General features: G+C 33.7%; 1 protein-coding gene across 2 annotated transcripts in view; it reads right to left on the minus strand.

Moving 5' to 3' along the window:
* The window catches only part of DPH6 (diphthamine biosynthesis 6), a 158,117-nt gene that overhangs the window by 18,108 nt on the left and 119,127 nt on the right, over positions 1-20,882 (minus strand). For both annotated transcript variants that reach the window (XM_019725543.3, XM_019725545.3), the window contains exon 6: positions 7,558-7,619. In XM_019725543.3, the coding sequence (XP_019581102.2) occupies positions 7,558-7,619 (62 nt within the window). The remainder of the gene's footprint in view (positions 1-7,557; positions 7,620-20,882) is intronic.

The raw sequence follows: 20,882 nt of genomic DNA on the forward strand, positions 1-20,882 counted from the left end.
CAGATGGCTCATCAAGAGCAAAAGAAAAAGTAATTCCTAAATGTCCTTCCTTATTTCACACACATTGTCCAAAACTTCCTGATAGTAATTAAAGAAACAAACCTAAACAGTGTTGTCAATCAACTATTAATATTTTCCGAGCTTAGTAAAATGGCCTCACATCGAACATGGGGCAGAAGTACTATGCTTTTACTTGCTTCCCTATACTTTATTATATCTCAAATTTTTCAGCAATACGCAGGTATCTTTGTTATTTTCTTAAAACTGTGATTTATCTCTATTCCTTATTCCCATTTTTTTCCTTGTCACAGGCAAACATTTAAAAGCATTTAATGTGTATTTTTTCATCTGTGTCCTTGCAAATTGTATTATTAAATGCCTATATTTTAAATTTATTTCAATGTTGGTTTTATTTCAGCACTTTACTGATATATGCACATTGAATATATTTTTCTAACTGCAGACTTGTCCTTCGTAATGTGCACCCACCACATTTAACAATTGGCTCTCCCATTAATTGACAACCACTTTGCCTCCAAAAACCTCAATACCATCAAAACTAACCCTGCAAAGACTATTCTCACTAATGTCCCTTTATGGACTAATAGGAGAAATGCTACTTTAGGGATATTTAATCCAAATATTGCAATTTTACCCTCCAGAATGGTAGTACCAATCTACATTCTTAGACGGGTTCTATAAATCCCTACCTGTCAACAATTGGCATTATCTAGCTTTCTCATTTGTGCAAAACTGGTATAAAGTAACATCCCACTGTTGCTTTACTTTGTATTTCACTGATTACTAAATCAGTTTGAACATCTCTTCATATCCATATTAAGTTATGAGACATTCTTTTCTGTATAGTGATTCTCAATAGCCTTTGCCATTTTTCTGTTAGGATTGCTATCTTACATGTTGATGTTGATATATGCCAGTTCCTTTAGAATTTTAAATATTACTCCAATTACAATGTCTACCCATTTTCTGTGTATTTTGTAAAGCAGAAAACTTTCAGAATTATTCTTCAGTAATGGCAAATTTTATTCATAATAGTAAACATTGCTAACATTTAGTTTATTGCTAACACTTAGAATGTGCCAGATACTGAGCTAAGCAACTTGTATAGCATTTCACTGTTATTAATTTCATGTTATACAAGGGAAACTGACTAGATCAATGTTTCTGGTAAGCAGTAGAGTTAGGACCTACACCTGGATTCCTGGGTACAAAGGTAACTTGAAGATCACTGCCCCATGTTGCCTCTTACCTCATGGAATCTGAATGAACTATGAAGTATTTGCCAGGACTGGACTATCTCTTGCCAAAGGTATCATCCTCTCTTCACCACCCCTGCCACCAACCCCTCTATAATTCTCACAATTAAATATGAATTTCTTCAAGGGAAATCATTATAACATGCAAAAATTTCCATAACTCAAAATATTGACCCTTGGATACAGTAATATATTAAAGGGTTAATATATTAGCTAAATTGACTCGTATAACAAGTCATGTTGACCCACATTACACAAAGGGATTTGGGGCAGGTGAACAAAACAGGTTGTCTACCTAACCCCTTTCTCTCCCTCCCCTACAAGTTCACAGTTTGTCTGTTTTCTCCCCTTTTTCTTTAGAATTCCTTGACTAATTAGGGGAATTGTGTCAACAACTTGAAAAATGAGTATGTGGCTGATCTTTTATCTCACTTAATGAGGTTAATCCCATTATTCATAAAGATAAGGAGATAGAGGTATTCCTTAAAATCTGATTTGCCGTAGGCAATGATGCATAAGATAGAGTCCTAGATAATAAGCATTTTAAAAAAATTGTACCTTCTAATTGCATAAAGAAGATGAGTTTGTCTGATGACTCATTTGCTTTTGTATTAGAATCATTGTTCTTTGGGTATATCAGGCAATTGATGGAGTCTCCTTTATGAGTACACGCAAAAATGAAAGGAAAAAGGAGGAGGGCAAACAACCTGGGCAGTCTGAATTAAAATCTGGGTTGTGTCAGATAACTGTTGTGAAAGAGGAGAGAAACAAATTGCTAAGGGTGTAAAATTTTATTAAGCACTTACGGAGCGCTCATGGACACACAGATTAGACTATGCAGAAGCCAGAGAAAAAGACACTCATACTGCTTTGCATAATTTCTATGACTCAAAGTTGGATAGAAGTATTTGCAAAGACTGGACTATTTCTGGTTTGCCTTTATTCTTAAGGTATAGCCCCCTTGAGGGGGGAGGGGGCAATGCGCAGGGCTTCCATTCTAACTGGAATTCTGGCCTCGCAAATTATCTCAGATTTTGTAATTCTTTAATGCCTTCCAACATTATTTTTGTGTTAATTTGAGACAATTTTCTAGTTGTTTGAATTGGGAGAGTAGGTCTGATGCAAGTTATTCCATCATAGCTGAAAATGGATGTCTTCAACATCTATTAAAATTAAAATCACATATAACCCTTTGACCCAGCATTTCCATTCTAGGATTTTATCCTCCAGATAAACTCACAAATGCCCCAAAATTATGTACAATAACATTTATTCTAGCATTATTTGTAATAGCAAAAGACATGAAAAAATTTAGTAAGGAACAAAGTCTATCAATTAAAAAAGGTTCAACGTATTATCCATGTAATAGAATATAATGAGGCTCCAATTTAGGTAAAAATGGATAAACACATGTATACATATGAGCATTTACAGATGCAAAAATGTTTTTGAAGTGATACATTAGAAAAGTGGTTAATTTGGGAAAGGACAGAAAAACTGGGGGCTTAGAGTTAGTGGGAGATTTTTCATGATTTCATAGTGTTCGAATTCATTTTTACATATCACATGCCTTAATTTTATTAAAAAAAAAATCATTTAAGAGAGAAATAAAATATACCATGAGAAGTGTTACATACTAGGAGGCAAAGAAGAAAATGGCAGCTCAATGGAGGCTTACTTAAACAAGAAAACCTCACAATATTAAACCCTGAGTTTAGACTTTAAGGACAGATTGGATTTAGTCAGTAAAGGAGATAAAGCATGCAGAGAAGGCAAGTGAAACATGAAGGTATGACACATATTCACTCTAGGGAAACCACCAATAGTTCTAAATTGATGAAGGATAGGGTAGATGTAGAAGACCATCTGTCTTACAAGCCTCATTCTCCACAAGGGCAGACTGTGCCACGTTAAGAAGTTTAAATTTTATTTTGAGGCAATGAGGAGAAACTCAAAAGTTCAACAAGGAAAGTATAATGTGATCATATTTGCATTTCAGATATGATGGTGGTACTGTGGACAGTGGGTTGACAAGGGTAAATCAGGGAGGAGACAGACTGAGTTGTAAGACTGCTGCAATAACTTAGGGCAGACCCTAGTACAGTGACAATGAGAATTAAAAGGGACAGATAATAAGATACTAAGAAAGTAGAATGAAAAGAACTTGGGGTCTTATTTATGAACAATGGGATATATATCATTATTTACAATTCACTTTTTTGGCTTAGGCGACTGAGTAGACAATGGGACCCTTCACTGTAAGGAAAGAAATGTTCAGTTCTGCACAGTTAAGGCTGATGTGCTGGAGGACATCTAAGAGAGGAAGGTGTCCAGTTGATAACACACATGTCTGGAGCATACAGACATGATGGAAGAACAGACTTCAGTGTCATAAAAATACAACTGGTAGCTGAAATCATGGGAGTACTCAACGTCACCTAAGGAGGAAGGTTATGTATGGAACCACAACATATAAGGGGTGCAATATAAATGGTAAACCCCAAAGAGAAGCTAAGAAAGTACTCAGAAAGGTTTCAGCAGTGAGTGGTAGCATAGAAGGCAATGGATGAGAATTTCAAGAAGGCGTACACTCTTTCAGAGAAAGCTAGAAAGACAAGGCGTCAAGTGTGTTGTTGGTGCTAAGGAACTAGAAGATGATACCCTAGATCACTGGTTAGAATTGCACAGTGCTTGTTTAAAGATCAAATTCCTGGTTCTTCTGAACTGAAATTTCTTGGGGTTGGAAAAGAGTACATGCATTTCTAACAAGGTTCTTAGTAAACCGCACCTTCAGGTCTGAAAACAACTATGGCAGATGGTAAACTCTTAAAGAACACTAACCTAGTTTGTTTAATTCATCATATACACTTAGCACTCACCACCGTGTCTGTCACAGAACAAGTCCTTATAATTTAAAGATGAGAGCGATGAATGGATATAGACAGATGAACACACAACTGAAGAAAAGAACTAAAGAGCTAAACTTTGCCCAAATCTCGTCAAGATTATTGGGCTTGCATTCTAGTGGGGTGGGAAAGGGGATGACACACAGTGTACCTGTAAACAGAAACGATTCTTCAGAGAGGTGTGCATTAACTAGGATAGTCAAGGACAGCATTTCTAAGGAAGTAGCATTTGAGCTGTCACTTAAATTATAAAAAAGCATTAACCATGAGACGGTCTGAGGAAAAAAACCATTTCAAGCAGAGGAAGGTCCTAAGGAGAACAAGTATGACTGAAGTGTGTTTAAGTCGTGAAGACGCCTACGAGGCTATGACTCAGTGACACAGAGGCTGGTAGAAAATGAGCCTGAAGAGATTGATAGGATGCTGATTATATAGCGTCTCATCCGCTGTGATCTCATAGGAGTTTAGATATTATTCTAAATTGAAATAAGAAACCATTTAAAATTTAAACAAAGTAGCGATATGATTTGATTTACACTTAAAAAAAATCACTCTGGCATCTGTATGAATAATGGATCACAGCAGGGCAATGGTAGAAGTAAGTAAGCAGACCAGTTAGGGTTTGATGAAGTATTGCAGACAGAGATGATTATGGTCTGGAGTTATGGTAGCAGCACAGACAGTGAGAAGTGCATGGATTTAGAATAATTTCTGGAGATGGAGCACATAAGATCATGTTAATGGGTTGGACATAGTAGGTGACAAAAAGAGAAGTCTAAAGAATTTGGATTTTAGCCAGTAGGCAATGGGGACTCATTTATAGTTTTGAAGTGAGTGAGTGACACGATTACAGTGACTATATTGAAACAATTAACTTGAGGCAGCAAGCAATATTAATTCTTTGGGAAATAAAATGGAAAATAGAGGCAAATTTCAAGGTGTCAGTAATACGTTAGACCTGAAGTGACAGGCACCTGAATTAATGTGATGACAAAGGAAACAGCAGAAAATGATGAATACTGAAGCCCACTCAAGTTTGTAGAGAATTAATTTGTGCTGCCTTTGGGCACTGGAGCTTAGCAGAGAGGTGTGGACTAGAAAGATTTGGGAGTCATCAGAATAGAGATAGTAATGGAAGCCTTGTGAGTGATTGAGATTACCCAGAAAAGGTTGTTGCGTGAAAATGCAGCCAAGACTAGGAACTGGTAAAAGAGACTGAGTGACTAGAACAAAAAGAGAAAAACTGGGAAAGTATGGCATCATGAAGGCCAAGAAAAAAAAAAAAAAGCTTTCCAAGAAGGGTGTTTAGAACTGTCAAATAAGGACTAGTAAGTATCTACTGGGAAATCCATTTAGAGGTGGAAGGGGAAGCCAGATGTCAGGAATAGGAGGCATTTGCAATATGAAGAAATGCTAACTATGAATACAGAAAACACTTCTGAAATTTTTTGTTTTGAAGCAAGAAGAAGTGGCTAGACAATTAACTTGAGTGGAGAAAAAGAAGCTTTACGATGGGAGAGGTGGTAGCATGTTTCAATACTGATGTGAAGGAGGCAATAAAGAAAGGATGAAGATACTGAAGGGCTGACTGCAAGGTCTCTAAGAAGACAGGTGTAGGTGGGATCCAGACCACAGGTAGGGGATCAACCATATACAAGAGAAGGGACACACATTCCCACCCCTGTTACAGGAAGCAAGGATAGGTGTGGTCAAAGGTGAATTAGTAGAGGTGGTGCTCGGGACAGAGGATTTCCCGTATGATGGCTTCGATTTTATCTGTGAAGAAATACCTCATCCACTCAAAGTGAGGGGAAAGGTGAAGGGATTTGAAATCTGAGGAGAGTGGAGAAGGAATGAAACAGTCATGAAGAACGGGTAGAGAGTGTTTTCTAGAGAAATATAAAATTACCAGGCCGTGTTGAGGAACTTGAGTAAAATAATTTATGCATTTTTATGTTTAAACCTCCTATGATAATATTCAGCTTAATTCATAATCAATATTTTGGCAGTTCCAAAACTGTACTTGTCTTTTCTACAAAGAAACTCTACATGCTTGAAATCTGAACTCGTAACTTCAAACTTAGGAAGCAGTGTACAAAAAGCTCTTTGCCAAAGGTTTCGCCTCTTTCAAGTTCTCTTTCTTTTATCCTCGTAAATGAAATTTCATTATTTACCTACATTGTTTTGGCAGAAGTGAAATTTATTCTGACCACAGTGAATAGATGTGAAAATAGACATAATGCAGGCCACAGAACAAACTGCCGTCAGCAGAGGGCTATCAGAGGGGCATGGAAAGCAACCACGTCCATTAGACAGACTTAAATAAGTGACACCAAATTATCTAGAAATCAGACATAATTTGTCACGATTATATTATCATTTCATTTTAATTTTAATCTTTACTATTTGCTTGGCACGTATGAGGTGCTTAAAAACGCTTAATGCAAGCAGGAAGTAACATTTTAGGGATTTCTAAGCATTTGGTACATATTGATAAACCATAAAATAATCAAATACAAATAACCCTGAAAGAAAATGTGAAACCCATAAAGTTAGTGAAGAGTGTAACTGCTCACAGTTCATATCATAGCAACGGTACGTGGTATGAGTATTAACAATATCTAGAGACAGTGCTGATGAATTAAGAGCCTGGGAGGGGAGAATGATTATTAAAGGAGGTAAGTTCTTTCACAGAAGTAGGGTGATTTTCTTTCTTCCATCATGACTGTGGAATAAACAACTCAAATAATCACATTATTCTAGATCATGAAATACTGCCATACTATTCATAACATTTGCCCCAAAACTCTAGTAAAACACAACACAGTTAATAGAAAAGAGAAAACAACGGACTCGTTCTTTAATATTTAGAACACATTTAGAACTTGATCATGATAGGGCTAAACAATTGTAACGTGAAATCTTTGGATAATTTCTTTACTACTCTACAAATTAATTTCCTAACTGGTAAAAGAGAAGATGTTAGATTAGACAATCTCTAAAGGAAGTTTCCACTCACATTTTTGATGAAAAAAATATCTAATAATGAAGACTATCAAATACTTTAGGAGTGTAGGACTTTTTGGATAGCATAGAATGTCCTTATAATAAAAGTAAACTTTCTGACAGAGCAATTTCCTTTTAGGTATAGCTTACTCATTCTTTTATTCATCTCAACAAGCTTGTAATAATTTTTATAATTAATTTCAGACATTTTCATACTCATTAGAAGTTTACATTTTTCATAAAAATATATCATGAATGTATCTGAGTTTTTCTAGAATAAAATTGCTTTTATAATTATCATAACATGGCACTATTTTTCTACTCTTTAGATGCCTATATTCTGAGAAACATGTACTATAAATTTTTACCTCTAAGAGATAAGGCTGCATTTGATCCAGGGTTTTTCCAAGATGCTTATCAGGATCTAAACCTGCCAAAAAAGGTTAAATTTTTAAAAATAAATATCAGATTAAAAGATTAAAGGCACATTCCCCTTCCCTTCGACCCTCCTCACCCAGGAAACCAGTATGTATTTTAAATTGCTTTGATCCTAAAATAAAATTTACTTGCCCAATATGTACTTTCCTATTCCCCTTGAGGAACTGTTTTTCTTGCTCCTGAAAAATATTTCCTTCTAATTAATTTCAGTTGCACTGTGTCAACTATCGGATACATTGTTTCATTTTTTTTTTTCCTTCTTGAGGAATTGTAATTAGGATAGGAAAAAACAAATATTATTTCAAATATTTGAAATTTAAATCCTTGATATTTTAATTTTTTTTAACTCATGGACAATAGTGAGAATTTTCTGATTTATACCTGTTTTATCTAAACTTCAAACATATGACTATAAAATAAGAATAGAAAATAGAAGACAGGTAAATTGTTATGCGTATATACCATGTTTCCCCGAAAATAAGACCAGGTCTTGTATTAATTTTTGCTGCAAAAGACACATTAGAGCTGATAGTGTAGCTAGGTCTTATTTTCGGGGAAACACGGTATTATAGCTAATTCACTTAGTAATAGTAGCATACAGATGCAAATAATTGTATTACCAAATTAAATATTTCATTTTGATGACCACTTGTGTGACAATATTTTTTCCAAGTAAAGATAGAGACAACTCTGAAAAACCATTATGTACCAATAGCATGTGCATAACCTCTGATAAAGATGCTGAACCATATGATAATATAATTTTAGAGTTTATGTAGGTGAGGGGGTAGAGGTGGACAAATATGGGCAGTAAGAACTCTTCCCACAAACCAAAACTAAACAGGAGAAAATAAATCACGTGCCACAAGTTGGCTGTGAAATGAAAGAATTCATTTCAGATATTTACATCCATAATACATGTATTGGTTTAAATAAGTTAGTTTTATTTATTATTGGTTTAAACCTTTTAGCTTTAATGCAAACTGATTAATAATTACCTGCTTCTATTTAGATGCTTTTTTTGGTAACATGGTATTTCTGATTATTACATATCAGAGCAATAAAAGGGAAGTCAGGTAAAGATTAAGGACTCTTCTGCCACTGAGTGTTAAATTACATCAAAGCCCAAAAGCAAACAGAGACTAGCAGCACTAAGCACATTATTTAAGTCAACTCCCTTCACAGCAATCTTATTCTCATGGTGTATTCATTAAAACTCAAATTCCAATTGTCCAGTGAACACATAGATGAACTAATTGTTAACTCTGTCCAGTTACTCTATTTCCACCAACCAGTTTGCAATTCAATGTTTAAAATGAATGAGTAAATGAAATACTCTGAAACAAACACCCATGCAATGACTACCCAGGTTTAACAAGCATTAACATCTTGCTATATTTCCTCCACAACCTTTTCTTCAAGAAATAAACAGGAAACCACCAACCAACACACCAGGAACACAATAGAATTTCACAGCATATCTACCCTTAATTAATCTATTTCCCCTACTTCTTGCTACATGGATAACCACTCTCATAAAGATGGTGAATTACTTCCCAACTATGCTTTTATAATTTTATTACAAATGTATGCATCCAAAACAATATTTGGTATTGTTCATGCACAGTACATTTTCACATGAATTACATATTTTTCAACTTGTTTTTTTTCAATTCACAATGTTAATGAGATTTACTTATATTGATTGCTGTGGTTCTGGTCCATCCATTTTAACTGTTGTAGTACATTCCGTTATATGAACATACCAGAATTTACTTATCCATTCTCCAGTGGGCACTGGCTTGTCTCTAATTTCTATTTTGTCACTAGTACTATGATAGGAGAGAATATATATATGTCTATATGTGTGTGTGTGTGTGTACACACACAATCTTAAAGTCTAATAGATATTGCCAAAATGCTCTCCAAAGCAGTACTACCAATTTGTACTCCACTATCACGGAAATAGAATTCTCATTTCACGTACGTAAAAATAATTTAGTGTCGTTAGAGTTTTTGTAATCTGAGATACACCTATATATAATATGTGTGTGTGTACACACACATACATGTACATACATATATATCATGCATTATGTATGTATACATAATATGTATATCATATACATTATATATGTGTACAGATATGCTTAAAGTGTAATATACATATATTATACATTATATATATGTGTGTAGATATAATTGTTTTAGATACTGGTTTTAATTTTTATTTTCTGGTTACTATTGAAAGCAAGCACTTCTCATATTTTACTGCCCATTCATTCAGGTTTTCACTTCTGTGAATTGCTTATTAAAAGCAATTGCCCGTTTTTAATGTTGAGTTTCATCTTTTATTTGATGATTCATAGTTTTTGATATATTCTGAATGCTAATCCTTCAACATATGGGCATTATAAATACCTTCCTAATCACTGGCTTCTCATCACATATTTTTTATTGGGGGACGGTCTTTTGATAAACATAAGCTTTTTATTTTAGTCAAAAGTATTGTTATCTTAAATTTGTTTCTTTTGTATAGTAATAAACCCTTTCCTGCCCAAGGTCATGTTAGTCTCTTCTACTTTCTTCTCAGTTTTAAATTTTTGCTATTCATCTTTAGATCTTTAATCCATACAGAAGTTACTTTCAGCTATCGTATGTGGAGTATTATAATTGTATCTCTCATTTTTGGATAACATAATAAGTGCTCTTTATGGAATCCCTTCCCTACCGATGTGCAAGCCACCTCTGCCAAACACAAACTTTCTATACATATGTAAGTCTTTCATGTTACCTAGAATTTACTTCAAAATACTTCAGCATCAACAGTGCAATATACAAGTGTCTGTCTTAATCTACACTAGAGATGGTTAGTGGGCAACTAACAGACTTTAATCAGAACCTGTAATTCCAGAGGCTACAACTTCTAGTTATGTTTATTTTACATCAGCAAGAGACAGTTTGCTACTTAACATAATGGCTGTTAGAAATTATTTTCCTTGTGAAACTTATTTAAAAAATAAATTACACAGTACTTACTATGTGTAAGGCTCTACAAGCACTTTGTTAAAAGTGCTCTACAAATATTAACTAAATTCTCCTAATAATTCAAGGAGAAGGTACTATTGTCATCCCCATTTAACATGTGAGAAAACTGAACCACAGAGAAGTTCAGTGACTCTCCAAAGTCACCCACTACCAAGAGGTAAAATCAGGATTCAAACCCAGGCAGTCTGGCTGTGGAGTCCATGCTTTTAACTACCATACTACGTATGCTGTTTATACTGGGTTAAGAATGTTTCCATCTGTCCCTCATTTGTTAAGATTTGTTTGTTTTTATGACCATACTTTTTAAGTCTGGCTATTACAGCAAGAACAAACACCAAGTTTTATACTTTGTCAATATCTCTGAGATGTTTTCCCAACGTCTTCACCAATACTAGATATTCAATATAAAACTTTTGCCAGTCTGATAGAAAAATTGATATTTAGCTCATTTAATTTGCATGTTTTTACTTTTGTACGATTGAGGTTTAACATGTTTTTCAGAAATTTATGGCCAGATTTGTAATCTTTTTTACTCTTCTAAACCAAGGTCATTAATCCTGTGCTTACCCAAAGTGGTTTTTTTAGGGTTTGCCATTGTTTTATAAATTTGCTTACCGCAGAAAACCTTCCTGGTGATTGGATTTTTAGTGTTGGTAGATCTTGTCAGATGTTTGGCAATTTGGGGAATCTCATCCAAGTGCCACCTTTTTGTTTTTGTTTTCAATGTTTCTGCCTTTTCAATTTCATAAATTATATTCTTGCTTTTACCATTTCCTTCCCTCTGTTTTTTTTTTTTTGTTTATTCAATAGCTGATTTATTTCTAGCACCTTGATTTGAATACTTGATTTATTTATATTTACACATTTATTTTTTTTAATAGAAAAAATTAAGTACTAATTTAGCTGTAGACCAGTTATTTGGAAGGTGGCACTTTTATTGTCATTCAGTTTTCAGTATTTTGTCATTTTTACTGAGTTATTGAGGATTACTCTTGTAAGTGTCGAAACATGTTTGTTTATTTTCACTATTTTTTGTTGTTTTCTAATTTAATTGCCTTGTGGTCAAGATTGTATTCTTTATTGTGATAATTCTCCATATTTGGTAAAGTTCCTTTGTGACTTAAAACATGGTCCAATTTTATGAATGTTCCATTTGTGCTTGGAAAGCGTGTTCTTTATCTGCTGAATGCAAGATTCTGTAACCACATGCACAAAATCATGATCATAATGGTTAATTCTGCTGTTCAAATCTTCTATGGCTTTATTAGTATTTAGCCTCTCTAAACTATCAGTTTCTAATAAAGGGTGATAAAATCTTTCATTGTGATGTTGGTTTTAATAATTTCTTATAATTCTTTCAGTTTTTGCTTTATATATTTGGCAGCAATGTTACACAAATTCATAACTTTTAATACTTCTTTGTGGGATTATTCCTTTTATCAAGAAATAGTGACTTTTCATTTCCATATATGATTTTTATCTTATATTCTATTTGTCAACATTACAACACCAGCTTTCTTTTGTTAGTATTTTCCCATCATCCAAGCTCAAGTTTCTTCTATGCGTTTGTTTTAGAGGCTTCCTTATAAACTGCATATAATTGTATTTTTTTAAAAATGATCCTATCTTATAAATACAACTCTAAAGAACCGAGATTAACCATTTTACATTTTTTACATTTTTTACATTTTATATTATATGTCTGGGTTTTTTTCTATCATCTTATTATGGATTTTCAGTTACATTGTTTTATGTATATATTTTCCTTTGCTATTTTTTTTTCCCCCTATATTGGATTGAAAAGAATTTTTGTCTTTTGTTTCCTCTGCTGATTAGGAAGCTGTAGATTGAATAATTTCTACTCTTTCAGTAATCACTTGTAATTTAAAAAAAAAGATTATTAAATTTATTGGAGTGACACTGGTTATTAAAAAATATAGGTTTCAAGTATACAATTCTATAACACATCATCTATACATTTCATTGTGTATTCAGTACCCAGAGTCAGTTCTCCTTCAATCACCATATATTTGACACCTTTTATCCTCTTCTACCACCCCCTCAACCCCTTACCCTCTGGGAACCACTAAACTGTTGTCTGTTTCTATGAGTTTTTGTTTGTTTGTCTTGTTCATTTGTTGCTTTCAGTTATACATCACACATATGAGTGAAGTCATATGGTTCTCAACTTTTTGTGACTTATTTCGCTTAGCATAATCTCAAGATTTAATCACATTGTCGCAAATGGCAGTATTTCATCTTTTCTTATGGCCGAGCAATATTCCACTGTATATACATGTACGAGTATATACCACATCTTCTTTAATCATGTGTCGAAGGACACTTCAGTTGTTTCCATGTCTTGGCCACCGTGAATAATGCTGTAATGAACATACCGGTATGTATGTCTTTAGGGATAAATGTTTTCAGACTTTTTGGGTAGACACCCAGAAGAGGGATTGCTGGGTCGTATGGTAATTCTATTCTTACTTTTTTGAGGAACCCCCATACTGTTTTCCATAGTGGCTGCACCAATTTAAATTCCTACTAACTGTATGAGGGTTCCTTTTTCTCCACAACCTCTCCAACACTTGTTATTACTAGTCTTGTTGATGACAGCCACTCCAACTGGTGTGAGGTGCTACTAGATTTATGGATGTTGGGTTCAGAGAGGATTTTATGAATTTGACCTCAAAGGCAAGGGAAGTAAAAGGAAAATAAATGAATTGGACTATATCAAATTAAAAAGCTTCTGCACAGCAAAAGAAACCATCCACAAAACAAAGAGGCAACCAACCGAATGAAAACAGATGATTGCAAACAACGTCTCCAATAAGGGGCTAATATCCAAAATATAAAAAGAACTCATACAACTCAACAAGAAAACAAACAATCCAATTAAAAAATGGGCAGAGGACCACAGACATTTCTCCCAAGAAGACAAATGGCCAGCAGATATATGAAAAAATGTTCAACTTCACTAGCTGTGAGGGGAATGCAAATCAAAATCACTTGTAATTTTTAACATACATTCAAAACTGTAGTATTTTAGTGTAAATGTATTACCTAAAAAATTATGAATCTTAGAATATAAATCTAAGAATTTATGTTTAGCATGCCTTTGAAGAGAAATTAGCATGTTTTAACTAGGCACTAAATAAGCTCCACAATTTCAGTTATTATTGTGTTAAATTTTAGTTGCATCACTTTGCGCAAGAAAAATGAAGCTTACCAACGTATATTACAATGCCTATGCTCACCACTTTTCTCATTCATTTCTCTTGGAATTCAATCTATTTCTAGCTGAACTCCACTCTTTATTTTTTCATTGAAGATTTGTGAATGGTACTCTCCTAGTTTTGCATGTCTGATAATGTCCCATTTCACTCTCACCATTATATAATTGTTTAGTTGTAAAATACTACTTCTTCAGACATTAGTTGTTCCTAATGAGATTTATGCTGTCAGTCTAGTAGTGATTCCTATATAAGGAACCTTTATTTTCTCTGTGCTATACTGTACAATTTTCAACTTACCTGTGACATTCTATAATTTCACAATAAGGTGTCTAAGCACATGTTTACTTTTTTTTATACTGCACAGCACCCAGTATGCACTTTCAATTACAAAACTCCTATCTCTAAGTCTAGTAAATTTTCAACTTTTCTACCTGTAAATAAAGTATTTTCCTGCCATTTCTTGTATTTTTTCCTAAAAAATCTAATACATAAATATTGCAATTTTCCAATATCCTCCATATTTTTTAATTGCTCTTTCAATTGTCTGTCCCCCCACCCCCACCCCCAGTTTCTCTATGTAGCCTTCTGGGTGAATTTCTCCTTTCTGCTTCACCAATTCTTTCTGACTTGGCTCATCTACAGTTTATTCTGCCCACTGAGATTTTTAAATGACTATGTTTCGTTCCCCAAATTTCTAACTGTTTACTTTTCACATCACACTGTTGCCATTTCATTCTGGGTGAGTTGTTTTTCTAATTGATTACTTTTTCTTCAATAGGTGCTATGTTTTTCTTTATCTCTTTGAGGCTCTCACTTTCAGTCTCTGTTTCCCCACAGGATTATGATCTCCCAAATGCTTTTCTCGGCTTCCTGACTCTTTGTATTACTGCCCACAGTTTCAGTCATCCTTACTATTTTGTATGTCTTTTCACTTCTAGTTCACAGAAATGTTTATAATGTTTTCCAGCATGCTTACGTTTTTCATTTTTCCTTCATGTATTCATCTATTATGGTCATGGGTTTGGGGTGAAAATTTGGAAAACTTAAAGCATGAATGGACAAGGCCAACATTGATAGATGTCACTTTTTAGCCTCCTTTCTAAATCCTTGATTCATATATATATATATATATATATATATATATATATATATATATATATATGTCACAACACACATAACACACTCAGCATTCAGGCACTAGGTTACACATCATTAAAATCATTTTAAAAGTCTCTCATGATTGAATCTAAGAATTTATGTTTTGCATTCTCTATAAGGATCAGGGAGTAAATAAATAGCTGCCTAAAAAGCATGAAAGGGAATTTAAGAGCATATGCTACAGGTAGGCAATGGAAGATCAAACTGACGAGCTTCCCATTTTTCTTGCAGTCTTTTAATTCACTGTACAATCAGACCCTGGTTCTGAACTGTTACTGTATAGAAATAGCTGTTACATCTCATTTCAGAGATGGCTGCATTCCATGACTGATAAAGAAATTTGGCCTGCCTTTAAATAAGAGAGTCAGTAAAATATGTAAACATAAGCCACACTGGGCACAGTTTTTCCACATGAATCTGCGATCATTATACAAGTACACCTTGGTAAAAATTACTAAATTATTTCAAGATTTTTCTGTATTCAAAGAAATATTTTGAATTTATTTATTCCTGAGCTATGCACTGAAAATGCTATGGAGCTGAAAGAACTAAAATAAAATTTAAAACTTTAGGAAAGATTTCAAAATATTTTCCTGAACCACATTATAGATCATTTCACTACAGTAGGAGAGTATTGTACAATTATAAAATAGCTGAAAGAAAAGAGCTACATTTCCTTTCTCTCAGAGTTAATAATGAAATAATCTGTATATATGAGTCTTTATAGTTTGAAAATAGGGTCTGTGTCATGTTTAGTGAGCTTGGTAGATTATGCTGTGATTTATGGTCTGATGCTTTAGACATTTCACACAGAGCAGACGAATCAGTAACACCATTTCACACACATAAAACAATAGATGATTGCAATGGATATATAAAAGCTAGGAAATGGCAGGAACTGAGAAATAAACAATTTTGACATTGTAAATTTATCAGAGGTCATATCTGGTGATTCTGGTAGGCTTCTTTGCCATGAACAACAATCTGGGAGTTCTTATCTTAAGATATAATACTATTGAAACAGACTACATTTTTCCAAAAAAAAAAGTCTTCAAGTTATAATAATAAAACTTCTTGTCTAGATTCAATAAAATAGTCTACATATTCTTCTGAATGGGTCTTTCTACTTTAAATCAACACTGCATTTAATACGTACTTGTGTCATGCTAACATCTTCCACTGTACTTAATTATAATGACTATTTAAGTCATTTTCTCCAGATGCCACACTGGTTACTCTGTCCAAGTGTGGTCTGTCTTTATTTTTATTTTTCTGCTCATTACAAAGTGACAAGTCACTGGGGACCTTATGATCACCGCCTGTATGACACACATTTCAGATTGTTTTTATAAAATATTTTCTTGGATAAGATCCAGAGATCCTTATTAATTCGAGCTACTGTCCTTGAGAAACCAAGGGCCAAAAGCTACCATCACGGTAGCTGAAATCTCTTCTACTGATCTCTCAACTGAGATCTCTTCTAAATCAGTTGAGACTATTATACGTGGGATGATATTAGTCAGGGATTTGATAGGAAGGTTATTAAACCTAATCCAGAACATATTCAGATATGGAACTTTTCTTAAATTCTTTACTGCTTAGAACATTGATGATTCCATAAATATTAAATACAAATGAAAACATTTTTTGTGACTTACTTTTATAAGTATAATGAATGATTGAATATTTATTTTTTTTATACTTCTAAGTATTTTTCACAAGCTTCTCCTTCAGAAACATCTTATATTGTATTCACAGTCTTCATCATACTTACTTTCTCTAAATGGAGCAACACAATTTTTAAAATAATTTTAAAACTAGGATCTGGAAAAACAGATCACTTTAACATGAAAAAACACAGCTTATCTATAGTTATGAAGCTCAAAGATGTCTTTTATCTAATGTATTTTGGTTTTGGTGTTTCTTAACTATTTGATATACATAGAGAATTCTGACATTCAAGATTCTTCATAATTGAGAATGAAAGGTCAGGGTCAGATTAGCATCAATAAAATATATTTATCATTGGAATTATTTTTAAAATTTTATGCTTTAAATGTTTTAGACAAACATTTTAAATAATGAAGTCAATGTTTGAGTTAAAATTTAACACAAAGCTTAGACAACATAACTTCTCAGTTTAATTTACTTGTTTTACCAATAAGGATTCACTGTATTTCTAAGCACAACTAAAGAATTATGTTAATATGCCAATGTATTTTCTCTCAAATGATTTTATTACATAGAATCATTTTAAAGTATAAGAACATATAATAATACCTCAGTAATTTTAAATTGATGGTATAGCCTCATTCAATTTTCAATTTTTAAGCAGTAGCCATTTAACGGGGAAATGCAGGTAGTCCAAAAACTTTCTTTAAATAAACCCTAGTATCTAGACCCACTGCAACTTCAGTATAATTTGAATATCTATCTCATAATCTTTGTAATGTCATCATTCCCATTTTATTTGATATAAAATGGTTATTTGTGTTAAAACCCTTTGAGGGACTGTGAAAAGCCTATGAAAAAGCCACAGTGGTTCATGGGATTTTTCAATGCAATTCAACTTTATCTAAAAACTTCAATTTATCCTTGTCCTTGAAAAAGATGTTTCATTTTTAGATTCATTCAACGTAGGTGCCTCTTTTCTCGTGTAGCCTGGGTCATGAACAGACATAAACTGTGCTTCCTCAGAAGCCTAACAAGCTGTTCAATTTTCCTCCTGAATCAGTCAGCGAATGCCTCAGTGCATCTATCTCCCTTATGAAAACCTTTATAATCATTGACATGGTTTATTTATTAATGTTGATATAAATACCAATATCAAGAAATACCAATATTATTAAAGATGATTACAATCCATAGGACCCAGGATGATGTTATATTTCAAGTACATTTTAACTCAAATATATAAATAAGTTACTAACAAAATTTTCTCCAACGTATAGAAAAAATTTACTATAAATCCTGACACCTAACCATTTAATCATGTCTTATAGACATTCCTTGATGGAAGCTAAGTGGATGAATAAACCCACAACAAGACCTAGGCACTGGATAAATCCATGCAGAATTAAGAAATTAATTAGGAGGAAGAACCATAATTTGCAGAGTTGACATCTATTCTACTTTACTTGCAAGTATCAATGGGAAGCAATTACAATTCAATTAAAATATTCAATTTTATTACTTTACTGACTGACCTTGAAGTTAATGCCTGTATTATTTAATTGCATCATCTATGAATAAATGTTAACCCTACAATGTTATGCCCCATTATTTTCAATGAATTTTTCAACTCAACTGAATTATATCAGTCAATTTATTATCTACTGTCATGAAAGCAAGTGGAGGTTTATTTCTTTGGGACAGCCCAATATATGATATGAGAGAAACATCACAAAATGTTTGATAATGCTATTTTTAACAGAGTCAAGTAAAATGAAATGTGTTCTCATTTCAACTTTTGTAGCCTAGACTTTTACTGTAAAATCAGTAGGTGATATTAGAAAAGGTATAATCACTCTGAGAAGCAATTTCCAGTCTGCCTATAATTCCTGATAAATTCAATACAGACAGGAATGGAACATCCCATGTGTCTTTGAAAATTAACTAACACACACACGCACACACAATTTAATAATCTCCTCCTATTTCTACCAGGCTCACTGGCCACCAGAACAAGGAGATTCCATTTAGAAAGCTCTGATGGTTTTTTGGTAAACATTACTTTTTGTTTTGTTTTGTTTTGTTCCCAGGCTCCAGTTGAGCACACAATTATTCGCTAATTGACCACTTCAGAAATAAAACGATTAAATTTGTGTTAAAAAGAACAGATAAGATTCATTACGTGATCTCTAAAGTAAAAATAAGCTCAGATATTTTGAAAGTTGACCATTTGGGGAAGGATTTTATTTCAACTTCAAGATTTTCAATTTCTACAATTAGACCACTAAATGCTTACCTGTCTTATCATGTAACTGGTTTCTGAAATCTATGAACTGGTATTTTACTTCAGTGTAAGGAAAAAGGACACTCAGGTACTTTATGGATTCAATTTTAAGATCCATGGCATCTATGAAATGAATGACCAATAAATCATACTATTAAGTATAATTAGGCAGCTAATAATGATAATCAATACTTCCTGGTGGTAGCGCAAATGGTCTTTTTTTCCCTTTAAAAATACTATACAGTTTTAATATGTAAAAAATAAATAAAAAGTAAAAGATATATTTCCAAAAAAGACAATTTTTAAGGGACATCTGAAATATTTATTTTAGAAGTATCTTCCTAATCTTTCAAATTAGTTTTCAACATGATGAGTACTGAAAACTGAAAAAATCTCAATATGAGTACGGAATATCAGAAGGGGTGAAAGTTGAGGTTAAAATAAGTAGACAAAAACCAGATCCTATAGAACGTTGTACTTCATATTAAAGAGATTATACTTGAACATAAAGTCACAGCGAAGACAGAGAAGTTCTAAGCAGAGGAAGACACAATCCAATTTGACTTTTGGAAAAATCACTCTAGGTTCAGCCTAATTCCTTGGCAGGAAACAGGACTGAAGGTAAGAAGGCAAATAAAAGAGTGCTGCAGAAGTTAGTGAGACAGGATGTAACAGACAAGGCGATAGGTATGGAAGGGAGAACAGGTCTGAGAGCAGCATACAGTAGGTAGGACATACAGTGCTTGCTGATGATCTGAGTATGGGAAATACAGGAAAGAGAGAAGGTGAGGATGATTCTCAGGTTTCTGACTTTGACCAAATTAAAAGATGGTGGCAACAAACACCATTTACTCCAGACATAGGAAAAACACAAAACAAAACAAAAAAACCCAACAACAAAAACAACGAAAAAACAGAACAGAAGAAAGCTTAGGAGGAAAATAAAGGATAAATTCAATTTTTGGACACATGTTTGAGGCTCCAGTGAATCACTCAAGAAGAGATATCTAATTGGCAAGTAGGTATGTGAGGTATGGCACAGAGGTATGGTATGGCCTGGAGATACTAAGAACTAGAAACTATGAGATGAAATTACTCAAGGAGAATATGTAAAGTGAGAAGAGACTATACAGGAAACAGCTTTGATGAATATCCAACTTCAATGGACACTGTAGTCAGAGAGCTGTTCAAAATGAAAATCTGATCTGGTCATTTTTATTTTAAAATCTTTTTATCACACTGCGGGCAAGATAGTTATATGAGCGCTGACATCTAATTCTTTCCTTTTCTTTTTGTGACAGTTAATTTTATGTGTCAACTTGAGTGGGCCATGCAGTGCCCAGATAAAAGACTGTTTCATACGTGTCTATGAGGGTGTTTCTGGATGAGACTGGCATTTGAATTGGTGGTCTCAGGAAAGTAGACTGCCCTCTACAGTATAGGTGGGCATCATCCAATCCATTCTGGGCCTGAATACGCGCGTAGACAAAAGGGGCAGAGGAAGGAGGAATTCACCTCCTTTCTCCTGCCTTAGTGCTTGAACTAGGACATCTCATCTCATCTTCTGCTGCCTTCAGAATGGGATTTACATCATTTGCTGTCCTGGTTCTCAGGCCTTCGAACTTGGACTAAATTATACCACCAGCTCTCCTGAGTCTCCAAATTGCAAACAGCAGATTGTGGGACTCCTTAGGCTCCATAATCATGCAAGCGAGTTCCTCATAATACACCTCTTTTTATATCCTATTGGTTCTGTTTCTCTAAGGAACCCTGACTGATACATTTCCCCTCTCCATTCCAAACTCCACTGAAATGATCACTGAATAAAGGAGAAAATATCAGAACTGAAACTACC

The sequence above is a fragment of the Rhinolophus sinicus genome, chromosome 3 (genome assembly GCF_057876585.1).
Source record: "Rhinolophus sinicus isolate RSI-liver-muscle chromosome 3, RSI-T2T, whole genome shotgun sequence".
Lineage (NCBI taxonomy): Eukaryota > Metazoa > Chordata > Mammalia > Chiroptera > Rhinolophidae > Rhinolophus > Rhinolophus sinicus.